Consider the following 13461-nt stretch of genomic DNA (forward strand, 5'->3'; position numbering starts at 1 on the left):
AAGTGAGGTGGTGTATTAATGGAATTTTTCCTCTGCAAAGCCAGGAACTTAACATTAACTACACTCTCCAAAGCGGAGGGAGGAAATATATGGAAGACAACTCCTCGGTTCCTTCAAACTCCTTTCAACATTTCAGCACTTGAGCTAAATGAAAAAAAAAAAAAAAAGAGAAGTCTGAAAAGTTAAAAAATGGCCAAGAAGTGGTTTTATAAAATGCATGCAGGGGCCTGATTCAAATCTCAGAAAGACTTCCAATATTGATTTGCCTATCTATTAGACCAATGCCTAAAATGAAGAAATAGATCTGCTTGCCAGTTCATGAGAAGATAACTTAAATGAGCTCCACTAATAGGAAAAAGCCAAAGGCTGTTGTGGAGCTTACTGTTTTCCTCCATTCAACCAACTGTGCAGTAAGCCAATTTAACACAGTCAGCCTAAGGAAGTCTCTAAAGTCACTTTAAAAAAAAAGAAAGAAAGAAAAGAGAAAAAAAAGAAGCAATGTGGTTATCCTGGAACGTAAAGACATCATCTTCATTTCCATGCACGGAGCACTGCACGGCACTCTCTTCAGGACCATCCTGCAGGATCAGGTCCTCCAATTCCAGGTAATATAAAGGTTTGTGGGATAGGTTTGATGCATCACTTCCATTTTGCAAATACATGGAGAATGCATTACGTGAAAGTCCCGAAAGATGGGACAACTTTAGAGCTGAGGTTTAAAAAGGTGCTGCACATAACTAACTCCCTGAATTCCTGTCATCACCAAATAAAAAAGATTTGCTTTCTCTGGTGTCATGGAAACAGAAGCTCACAAAGTGAATTCAAGCTGTGTCTCAAGGTAGTAGTTAGCACATGCTTAACTTTAAATGTATGCTTAAATTCCACTGACTTTTAATAAAAAGTCACATGAATCTCAGAGATCTAAGGGGGGGGGGAATACTACACTCTGTTTTTCATTCCTGAAGGATACAGGTTTCACATTACATGTTATGGTCCATACGTCACCCAAGGAGCTTGCCAGACTGCAGCCRGGAAGTCAGAACATTTGTCTCCTCCTCCTTTGAAGCAGCTGCCAAAAAAGCAGCAATAGCAAGCTCCGAGTCCAGCTGACTTTATCTGCAAAATTGCTGGCAGAGCGCTCACAGGGAGAAGTGTTCAGATCTGCCACTGAATGGCAACAGCCTGGATTTATCAGGCTGCTCTCTACAGGAAACAATTCCTACTGCCTGGATCTTGCTGATGCAAGAAACAAAGTGTTTTCTAATAAGGAAAACAAGGCTTCAACAATAACAACCTTGCTGGGTATTTTCCAAGCCAGCTGAATATATCCCCAGTCCTCAACCAGGGCAGTTGCAGGGAAAAGCCCTGTAAGAACTAACGCATGAACACTTCCCCTATTATTGTAGTTACCAAAAATGTTGGAGCATATTTATGAACCTTCAAAATTCATTTTCTCCTCAGTGAAGTGAAATGCTAATAAATGGCATGAGCACTTGTGGTTCTTCTTGGTGGATTTATCAGCCATTGGGCTTAAGCCCTGCATAATGAAACTTTCAAAGTTACATTGACCTAGGAGGTCTGCAGGATGCAAACGAAGCCTGCTTCTAAAGAAAACACTTGCAGAAACTCACACTGAGTTTTGCAGGCATGGTGTGAAGTCTCAAGGGCAGGTGCTGCTGTAACAGAACATAAATCACAGGACTTAAAATACAGGGAGCAGGGAGCCAATTTTTCTAAGATATTAAGGCACTGCAAGGTGCAGACAGGTACATAATGGGATTTTCAAGTGTCTAAGTGAACCATACACCTGATCATCCTCTCACTGGGAATCAGGGATAGATGTCTAACCCACCAGGAAACTTCTCGTAATTCCACATGGCAGAGTGTTTGGGTGCCTATTATCTTAAAAAGACTTGAGATTTTGCCTATAACTAAACATATATAAGTAAATAAACAAAAGCCTTGTTTTGCACGACTGCTGAGAGGAGTATTCATTGCTTGTACTAAGCAGGTAAGAAACTGCAAGCTGCTCACTTGATGCTTCATCTGAGCGATCTGGTTTTGTAAACTCTGCCTTCAAGTACTAAAAATATTCTTGAGACGTGACAATACCAAGGGCTGTAATGTCACTGCAACATGAACCACTTCCGCAAGAACCATTCACATCTCTGGATGTAGATGCTCAGGGTATACAAGAGATGTTGTGGGGCTAGCAGATAGGACAGTGTCTATGGAATATGCGTACCCTTCCAGAGCAGTGACTGGAGGCCACACATTGTGTCCTGGAAGTCTGAAATTGCACTGAAAAGCTATATTTAAGTAACCACAGCTCATCTAGTGTATTTTAAACCTCAATGTGCTTAGATACACAGGCACTGAAATAGAAGATTACTAGTCCAATAGTAGTTTCATGCCCCACCAAAGGCATCCATCTTCTTGACTTTTAAACTAGCTCTCTTTAGGAAAAGACAAATTATCAATATATGGTTCTCACTGGAGTTGATGTTAACATCTTTTTGACAGTCTCAGTAAACCTAAGTATAAAAATCAGTGTTAAAACAAACAAGCCCTCCACATACACAGAACAGGCCTGTCTATGTAGTTGCTAATTTTTGTTGTACTATACAACTGTTTAAAAAATAAAAATTATGCATTATATCTCTTCCATGTATTCTTTGAACTAGTTTTAATGACCTCAGCTACTTATTGTTTCTCTTTAACACTGAAAATACAACTTGTTCTTCATGCCAAGGAAAATAAATAAATCACTTTATACAACAGTGTGATTAATAGTTACAGATCTGTCACTTCATACAGAAGTTCTGCTATTATTTTCCTCCTTAATGAGTAAGTTTCCTTCAGTAAGACAAAAAGCTAAGAGAAACAGTCACATCAAGTTTGTTCCTTCCCAAAATGTTTTCTGCAGTTTCATCTTTCCTTTCTATTTGTATCGAATCTCCTAGTTGCCTTTTCCCCACACATTTAAGGAAGCATCACTCTAAGTGATAAATTTGTAAGTGGGAAAGTAGAATAAATTAGGAATGGTTAGACAAACCTGAGACTTCAATTCTTCACCACTGTGCCACAAGCATGGGACTACAGGGGTACTACAGACTCTGCTTAAAAGGGGCCTGCCATGAAGAACACTTCTTTCTTCTTATTGACCTCTCCTTGCTCACACTGAATACCCAAACTTTATAGACGTGTGTTAACAGTAGCCAACTTCACGTGACAGGAGAGGTACAGATAATGGTTTCCCTAACTGTTCCACAGCTATACATATTTTCTGTAGTCCTCTAGCCCTACCCAATGAGTGAATTACATTCTTCTTTGGCCCTGGCCCTCCATTACCTTTTCTGACACTGAATTCAGTGGTTACTCACAATCTGTATCACACAGGCAACTACTGTAATCTGCATTGCAGCCCATTCTACTTAGGGCCAGCTTACAAAGTAATCTATTTCCCTAGACACCACATTTCATTTTTAAGGAGATAAAGATATTTTGTGAAATACAGGGCTAAATCTCTTTCCCTAGTTCCCAGTTAAAGGACTTTGTACACTGCTCTCTCCTCCACAGATTGGACTCTGCCCCACCAAAGGCTGCTCTATCAGAAACTGGTAACAATGCTTAGGAAGAGTACTTCACAAACATCAATACTTTTAAAATTCTTTAGTTATCAAAGGTAAAAAGGGATTAAATTTGTTGATCATGTTTTTGGCTTGGTCCACCTATGTTATACAACAACTTATATTATCAATAGCAAATGCAGGGCTTGAAGTATTATCGCTAGATAACAGATAAGGAACTGTACTACTTACTCTGTTTTCCTTGGGCATACTATATCCACGTTAGCATTTGCACCACAGGAAAAAAGTGTGTATGTTTTGTGCAGAAGACCACTAGAGCCAGGTCTGTTTGTATACTCAGACCAATTTCTTTGCTTTCTAATCCAAAAGACAGAAAGAAATCAGAGCAAGGACAACAGTAGCTCTGGGCATTGCAGTTCTCAAGGGGAAGCTGAGGAATCCACTCAGAAGAGAAAGACTCCATGGAAAGCATTTAATACACTAAGAAACAGAAGATAGYCTAGCTTGTAAAAAACACCACTTATGTCCACTCATTGTGTAGACAGCACATACCTCCTTGGCCATGTCAGTGTATTTCTGCTTTTCTTTCGGATCTAGAACAGCCCACCAATCTGCCAGGATCTTGGTTGCGCCACGATTATCCAGACGGGGGTGTTCTTGTCGCACGAGGGAGCGATGGCGTTTGCAGAACAAGAGAAATGCATTCATTGGTCGGCGAGCTCGCTGCTCCGAGGACTCGTCATCTTCAGTTTCATCAGCATCCTGCTCTAAACCATCAGCGCCAAGAAGCTGCACCTAAAAGAACCCAAAGAGATGGGCTGTAAACTCAAGTCTACTCATGCTTCCCACGGAAACAAAGGGTTTGCGTGTGTGTGAACGACAAGACGACAGACGGAAACCCACAGCTGTCTCCAAATGCCAACCATCTCCTCCAGAAAACCAGGAATGCTCCATCAGACCTCCTCATCTGAAGATCCAAGATTCATTCATGCTCTCTCCAAGACTTAAAATCAGACTTGCAAGTCAAGCAGCTTCCTTAAGTCGAGGACCATTCTCTAATAACAGTCCTAAAGGAGCTGAAAGGAAAAGAACCTCCCACACAGACACACTAGAAATCACCCTGGTGGGATGAGATGGGCAGAGCTACCTTGGACTTCCGTCAGGTGAGCTAGCAACTACACCATGCACACCAATGGCAGTGTGTAAATGCACACTCTTCCCATTCATTTTGCTCTTCTCGTTCATTTTGCTGCCTGTGGGCTGTGCTGTAGCACAACCACCATGCAAGCATCCAGTTGGTTATAGAGGGCAATTTTCAGCAGAATACACTGCTTAAACAAGGTCTCTCAGCTCACAGACCAGCATATCATGCTGGCAAGGCCCATACCACAAAAGACTAGTTACAACAATATGACATGTAACACTGTATGAGATGGGAAGCCACTTCCTATGCAAATGCAACATTGCTACTTTACACTACATTGCAAAAAGGAACCGATAAGGTCAATAGAAAGCACAGTCAAGAGCATTGGGCTTCTTCTAGTTACTCCTTATTGTTCTCAAGTTCACTCTTCCTTATCAGTGTGTGGCCCAAGGTAGGCTCCTCAGCTCTGACCTCTCACTTCCTGACTTATCAAGGAATCAGGAGATACAGTGTGAATACTATCTCCAGGATGGAAACGTCGCATCTCCAAAATCCATCACCTCTCATTCCCCCTTCTAGTTACAGATGAGTCTAGCTACACATTTGTGAGGTATGCTGTAGTACATGTAGTACACTGTGTGGGGTCCTTATGAAAAAAGACCAAGGCCAGGGCCTCTGAACAATACCAAAAAGCCAAGCATCAAATCAAAGAGACTATTCCATCCGTGCTTCCAATATTCTGGAGGATAAGTTGAATTGCATGTACAATGATAGTAAAAATTGCTGACAGCTTTTTATTATTATTTATTAAATCTTTATCTGTCTTTGATCTTAAAAATCAAAAGAAAAAGAAAAAGCATTAGCCTGGTATGTCCATCAGGTCACTAGAAGCAGAAAGGATTAGCCTGGTATGTCTATCAGGTCACTAGAAGCAGAAATCAAGCACAGGCTAATATCATGTCTAAAATAAACGCCAAAAAAAATAACATTAAAAAACCCACCTTGAACCATCAAGAGCAAAACGTGCAACATATTATTAAAACAACTTGATTAAACTCTTACAATCTAACTCCAAAAATCAGGAGAGTTTCCAAGATTTTAAAAGCACAATTGACAGTTCACATTTTCGCATTGTTTGCTAGCCACCTATAGTTTTTGGCCTTGTGTGTATCATTTCTTTTTATTGGCTGCATTTGTTCACAAAACAGAACAGCAAGAAACAAACAAAAACATACCTACCAGGGGAGAATCTGACCTGCTATTAACCTTCTACAGTCAAAGCATCCAATGAGGTCTACCTTATCAATATCTTCCTCTTCGTCCTCTTCCTCTTCCTCTTCAGAAAAGTCAAGGAGTTTCTTGGCAAGCAAGGGATGCCACTGAAGACACTTTCTTTTTGGTCGCTTCCCAGTTCCTTCTCCTTCTGTCGAATGATCCTTGTTCCTACTACTGCCTTTCATTACTGTGACCTGTAATGCAAAAATAGTCTTTATGTTCACAACAAACTCTTAAGCATTAATGGCAATTGTCTGGATACTTAAACACGTGAACACGTATACTTAAACTGGTGCCAAATATATGGGGTATTAAAACAAGACACTGAGAAGTTTTTGGCAAGGTAACAGATAGAGGTTTATTCTATCAATAACAGCATGCTAAGTGATCATATTACGACTGTTTTAACATTTCCACCTAATGCCCAGATCAACTATTGAGATTAAGAGTATGAAATAAGGACAGTAGCCAATCCAGCTCTCACATATGCTCCTTTCCAATCCACAGTACAAAAATACCAACACTTTGCTATTCAAGTAAGTGAGAGATACCATGGTTCTCACACCTGTGTCCACTGTAATATTCCATATTTTGCCATGGGAAAAGTCAGGAAAACCCTCTCTCTAGCAGCAAACTTCACCAACCACATCTCTCTTAATCATGCACTTGTATACAGCAATGTTGACGCAGAATCCCATGATGTTATGAGCTATCATTTTCCAAGTGCCATTAAAAAGAAAATAGGGAAACATGACTCCCTGTCTGAGAGGAGCATATTAATACATGAATTAGAAGCAAACAACCAGAACTTAAGTCCAAAGTACTTAACAGTAAGAACATACATACAACTCACAAAACAAACCATCTGCTGAATCAAGTGCATGCAGAACGTGAATAATATTTACACACCTGTCTCATGTGCGTATGTGTCCACACGTAAATACTTCAGAACTACTGTTCAGTCAAAATATGTACTTATCACATTGTAATGTCCAGTTTAAGGGATGGCTTAAAAGATCTGTTATTCAGGTAGGATGTGCATTTGAGGGGCGTAACACAGCCTACAAAACCTCAAAGCACTGAAGCCCACAGGAAACAAACGCTTCTGGAGCCCTGCTCATTTCCAGCCTTCTGTTCAACACTGAGTAATGCCAGTGTTAATCCCAACAGTCAACAGCTGACTTTCCAAGAAAACAATGCAAACATCAAAAAGAACCGCAGTGGGAGAGTTGGAAGTCTACTAGTCTTCATAAACTCACCAGAARTCGATGAAGTCTTGCAGGGATGTCCTGCCAGCTGAATAAAGAATCTGGGATAAGTTTTGGTCTCAGAAATGAAGCCAACAGAAGTTGTGCTGCAGGCTTTCAGGAGCACTGGGCTCAGCTATGAGAAAAGAGCTCGAGCCTTCTAGTAGCAAGGCTGCATCGCACTTTAAGATGCTGCTTTCTGGAAAACACCTGCTAGAGCGCTAATGTTTCAGTCTACATCAGGGGAAGGGCAAGCTGTAACATCCGTGACTGCCCAGGTCACCCAAGCCCTGGTGTGTCCATCACAGCAGCCTACTCACTGGAACCATCTCACATAGTGGTGTCCGGGAGCAGCAGCCTCTCCGGCTCAAGACACATTGCTCTGAACTTGACCAATTTAGCAGTTATTGCTTCCACTTTTCACTGATCTCTTCCCAGTGTGTTTCTTGTTGTTTTATTGATTGGTATTATGGCAACATGCCCTTGTTTGCTCCTGGAATGTGTGCAAGCAGCAGCCTTCCCCATCGACTCAGAGTCACGGAACTTCAGACATGGTCCTCACTTGAGGAAACAACTGCACCCTGAAGGAAGCTAGTTCTCAAATTTTAACCTGCAAACTCACTTTAAAATGGCATTTTCCTGTATGTGCGTTGGGTTTTGTTAGTTCCTCCCTGCTCATCATAGTACCTTGTCCCCAACAGTTAAAGATGGTGTGTGACTCAATAGCAGCTTTCTATTAAGCTCCAAACTTTGCTGCTCCTATCATACTCTTTTATGCAAAGCACATTCAAACTTCGATTTCATGCCAACAACTCCTCTGTAACCAACACTTGTACTTTTAGCAGGTTATTACATGGCATATAATCCCATGCCATTTCACCTGAATCTTTTTCTGCAAAGATGATCCAACAAACACACTAGAAATTAAATACAGAGAAACAACTCTGGCTTTAAAAGAACATTAGAATGTGGAAAATCAAGCAGTAATCCAGTATCAAGAAGTGCAAGACTAGAAGTGCTTCTACCCAACAGTAAATTTTGTCATGTACCATATTGTACAGCCTTTCCCATCTGTGTCTTTTTCTAAAATGCTAAACCACCATTTGCCTTTACAATGCTCTGTATTTTGTGACATAAACCAACAAGGCAGTTGAATTACCATTCCAACAGGAACTTCAGCTTCTAGGGATAGCAGAGATTTTCAGATTTGAGTTTGTTAGGTGACGGTATTTTATTACTGTTGTCAAAACAGTACGTGATCTATTTCTGAGCAGGATACATGCATTGCAAGTGGAATAGCGCTACTCCAGACCTTAAAATTAACTTAGGAGACCTTCCTTTAAAAAGCACAGCTGAAATGTAAATGCTATTGCAGCCACGAAGTCAGCTTTAGAAGGGCAGGAAGCAGCAAGCAGCCAGTTAAAGATTAGCAAGATAGATTTTCCCAGAACTTAAATAATCCCCCAGCATATTTTACATGTATTCTCTATTATCTTTAAGAACCTGCCTACACTCCTTGTTCACTTGAACAAGGCAAGTGAAAACAGAACCCAAACAGGAGTCACCTTTCAAATCCGTAAGGGTTTCCTCAATGCATTATTTCTCTTTATTACTGCCTAGCTCACAAATAATTGTTTTTGTTTTCCAAGAATGTAGGCCAGATATTGAACATCTAATTACTCCCTAAAATAAATTAACCAATGTTCACTGCACATTAGCAAAGGAGTAGAAATGTATACTCAGATTCTAGAATTCAGTTACATTAACTAGGTTGTTTTCTCAAATTGTGATCTATCTTATCTTTGTGATCGTATTGAAGCAACAGTTCAACTAAAAAGGGTCTTTTTGCAAGGTGGCTCACCCTAACAGTAGAACAAACATTTTGGAGATCTAAGGCACAGAATAAACGAAAACTCGACTATTACACAAGCACAATTTATTAGAGAAAGACACACAGTCTCTCTTTCCTTCAAGTCTGAAGCAAATCTCCGCAGGGGTCTCAATATGCATCACCTAACTGCAAAAATCCTGCTGAATTAACTCCAGTGAGAAAAGGACTGAGGCCAGAGACTGACTTCAAACTTTACTTTTACAGTATGGTCTGGAAGTCAAAAAAACACCCCCCTTAAGTATGCCAAGCCTATCCTCTAAGCCCCCTCTGCTGTCCTATAAAATAGGACATAATTCAAAACATGAATTTGGAAAAGTAGAAGTATTACAGAACAGGGATTGAAGGCATATTTATATTTTTTCTCTCCTTTTGCTTATTCAGCTTTTCCAAAGTTTTGATCTAAACATTTCAAAGAAGTTTTCCGGTGTTCAGTTTTTGCTGATGTCTCTTACAGTCAAATGTAAGATTGAGAAGGCATTATGAAAAATATTCTAATTCTCTAAGTTGCATGGGACTTTTTCTCTTAAAAATGGAAGCAGTTGTAGCCTGATGAACTTTTCTTTTGGATTGCTTCTCCTTTGGTATCATTGCCCCTATACTTCATGAGCATTCTGCCATAACTGCTGTTGTGTTCACACACAACTACTTTATTATGAGAGGCGCTGTCTCCCCCCCAAAAAAGCCCATCCAATGCAAAAAAAAAAMCMAAWTTTTTTTTTTGATATGGAAGATCTTGGCAAGACACAGCATAACTACTTTAGATAAGATATATTTACTGCTCAGGTGAATGCATATATGATTAAATGACAGCCATAAGTTACACTAACATTAATTACTTCTTGAATGGCAAAACGTCAATGGAATCCATTTAGTGGAACCGTCAGATTTTATTTATTTTAATTCTTCCCTTGACATATCATCAATAGCACGTCAGTTATGTACTTTGTGTGGGAGAGGAGGAGCTAGCTGAGAGCAGCAGGCAAAAGTATCAACTCTTCCTCTCCCAATCTCCTTGCGCACTGGCAAGCAGCCCTACCACTGAGTTTTTGAAAGAGCAGCTTGATCTGGACCCTACAAGAACTGCAGCCTATGTTTATTCAGTAATTAAATTGTGAAAGTCACAGAACAAGTCATGGGCAGGACTGAAGGTTTAAAAGTACAGAATACACATAGCACCCAAAATGCAATGTTTGCAATAGCTGCAATTTATGTAGCACATCAGAAAAAAAGTGCAATTTCTTTTTTTTGCATCAGTAAAGGTATCACATAGCTTTTGAAAACAGATGAAGCAGCTTCTGGAAGTTAGCAACAGGAGAGACAATTAAAAACAGCTAGCAAGATTTTACAGGGTATTTCTGAGCATAAACATGATAAGAAAGTGAAAGGGAAGAGGGAAAAAGGAGGACTATTCCAACAAGGCAAGATAAAAGTACAGAAAGCTTTGCTTAAAATAAGCCACATATGCTTTGCAGCATCACCAGAGGATGCTTGTCAAGACTGATATTCATGATCCATTGACAACAACAGACACCTTTAGGGTGACGCTTTACACATACCTTTAGTGCAGATACAGATAAAATGTGACAGAAACATTACACTAGTAAAAATATTTCAACAACATTTTCTTCAGCTTTTTTCTGCTGGCTACCACTGTTTTATTGGATGCCTTATAAATATGTATACCTAATGGGAATTCAGATGCAAAAAATTAAGATCCCTTAACAACAAGGATCTCAAAATAAGGGGGACGAACGATAGTTTAGCTTTTTATGACATATGCTTCCAATTCAAATATGCAATCATGTGCAAGTCTTCCTTTTTTATATGTTCATTAACAACAACAGTATTGTTACCTTTACTAACATGAAATTTTGTTTTCCTCCTACTTTTGTCTGTTATTTGCAAAACCTGATGTGGACGGGAGACTCACTGTAGCGGTCCTAATTTTGGCCCTGCCCGACACTTGCCCGGCGATGCGTCACTCTGAAYGCGCCGCACAAGCTGCGCTCATCAGGTCCTCCCCGAGCTACGCCCTCGCCCCCGCTCCACCAGCGCTGACACCTCTACAAAGGTCTTTTAAAGCAAGGAAGCACTGCAGGGCACTGCTTGTAATACAGGCTAACTGTAAGGAGTCCCAGACCTGCAGAAGCAGAACCCTGGAGATTTGAATCTCTCTATTGGATGGTTTTTGGTGAAAGAATGTCTGAATTTTAGTAACACTCGTCTTGTTTCCATTAGGACAGTGGAAATGAATTTCCGTTTTCCAACTACTTTAAAATCGCCTTCCTTTGGATGCTCGCTGGGCCCTCTGCTGAATCCACACAGACTGCTAACAAAAAAGAAAAAAAGGGAGGATTTCAAATGGATTTCCACAGCTTCTACTCTGTTTCACACCATCAAAAAATTCAGCTCCTTTATACAAATAAAGGCCAAAGAGTGACGAGAGGAATGAACTACTGTATACTAATGCCCTGGCGCTTTGGGGTCTTCTGAGTCAATGAAATGAGCTATTACAACAAAGGAAACAAGTTAGCTTTCTCGCAGATCTTAACGGGCTGAAGAGGTATTTTAAGTTTCAAATAAAAGAAAAAGGAGATTTCTGGTAATAAAATACATGTAAATGAAGACACAAGTGTTTCTAAAAATATATTTCTGTTAGCTCTGGAGTAGCTGAACTAAAATAATTCCATAACAGAGGCCAAGAACTAGTTGGCACTAATTACTGACCAGTTAGTGAACATATTCTTTACTGTTTCACAGTAGAGACACATTAATGAGCTTTCTAACTTTCACAGGTGTGATGGTTTAATAGGGGACATGCTGAGCCGGAATGCAGTTCTATTTGCTAACAGAGGTTTGGGAGAGACTGGCACACATGTAACTAACACCACACCAACTAGTCTTCCTTAACTGTTAACGACACTCTTCCATTTTCGTAAAGGATTTAAAAACTAATCCTTATTCTCCTAAACTCAGTTCTGAGTTGCTTCCTTCCTTTGCTCTCTTAATACAGAAAAAGAAAACCCACGGCCACTGCAAAAGGACACTGCATGCTGATCGCAAATGCACAGGACAGACCACCACCACCTCACACTGCTTTTATTTAATGCAGGGGGAAACGTGCCTTTTCTGTGCAAGGGACAGTCTGCACAGATTTGCCTGTGTGTCACCACTTCAGGTGACTGTATTTTAAAGACTACTGAAATTAATCTTTCTATGAGGTTTAAGCATATTGTAAGAAGAACACCTCCCACTTCTACAAGAGATTTTTTAAAGCTGACTGGAGATTTAAGAGACAAAACCAAGCATCGATCTTAACTATGGACTTTTCTTACGTCTCAGCCAGAGAACCACCAGTCAACTGGGCCTAAGTCAAGGAAGTATTTCAAGTAACATCCCACTTTAAATTTAGTATGTAAACCAAACTCAGGAGTATTGCATCAGCTATGGTATTCAAAAACAAAGATAAGCATATCATGGTTATAGTGTTAGCAAGTGCTCTTAGGCACTTGTCAATAGGGCAAACTACTTCTTAAAACCTGTAGGGTGGTTCGTAATTGAACGAAATTGTAGCGAAACAGGTAGTTCTGGTAGTTCTAGTCTAAAAAAATGCACTCAAAAAGAAAAATGAGAGCAAAAACAAGAAAAAAAGAGAAAACAAAGAAAGAAAGAAGGAAGGAGAACAAAAAAAAAGAAAAAGAGCTCTGAGCAAACTAGTATCATTAGCTTGACAAAGGCAAAATAAGAGGCTTTAAATACTTAAAAAAAAAGAAAGTTAGCAAATAATCTGTTTTCCTAATCCATGATGCACACTACATGCAAGTGGGCTCCACTCATGACAAGAGAAAAAGATGCTCAGCACTAGAAAAAGCTACCAAAAGAACAATACAGGAACAGGAGAACAGATTGCCTGGGAAGCCTGTGACATTTCTATCGATAGATGTCTTCAAGAACATGTCAGACAAACATTTGTCAGGAATTACTCAGGGATCCCTTATTTTGCCCAGGGCACACTGACCACTCAGGGTTCCTTCTGGACCCATGATTTTATGATAGGGAAGAAAACTGAAGTGCGAACAAATCGCCCATTAAAAAAAAAGAAAAAAAAAAAAAAACTGACCATGAAAAATAGCTAATTCACAACATTTCAAATACATAATTAAAGTATGAAGTATTTTAAAAAGTATTCAAGATTTTATCATCAAGGATGATCAGATGCTACTATTAGGGAGTTTTGAGAATCTTCTTAAGGAGGACAACCTCACAAGTCTCTGGAGGTTTGGGTAACTTTTTTTAATCATTTGGATGTACTTT

The 13461-nt window shown here is 39.8% G+C and overlaps 1 protein-coding gene across 3 annotated transcripts in view; it reads right to left on the reverse strand.

Moving 5' to 3' along the window:
• BBX (BBX high mobility group box domain containing) overlaps positions 1 to 13461 on the reverse strand; it is a 142141-nt gene that overhangs the window by 55138 nt on the left and 73542 nt on the right. For all 3 annotated transcript variants that reach the window (XM_085319133.1, XM_085319114.1, XM_085319123.1), the window contains 2 exons: positions 6033 to 6203; positions 4143 to 4385 (listed from right to left, as the gene is read on the reverse strand). In XM_085319133.1, the coding sequence (XP_085175259.1) occupies positions 4143 to 4385; positions 6033 to 6203 (414 nt within the window). The remainder of the gene's footprint in view (positions 1 to 4142; positions 4386 to 6032; positions 6204 to 13461) is intronic.

Source organism: Rhea americana, unplaced genomic scaffold (genome assembly GCF_003343005.1).
Source record: "Rhea americana isolate MKP2758 unplaced genomic scaffold, rheAme1 scaffold_118, whole genome shotgun sequence".
Classification (NCBI taxonomy): Eukaryota; Metazoa; Chordata; class Aves; order Rheiformes; family Rheidae; genus Rhea; species Rhea americana.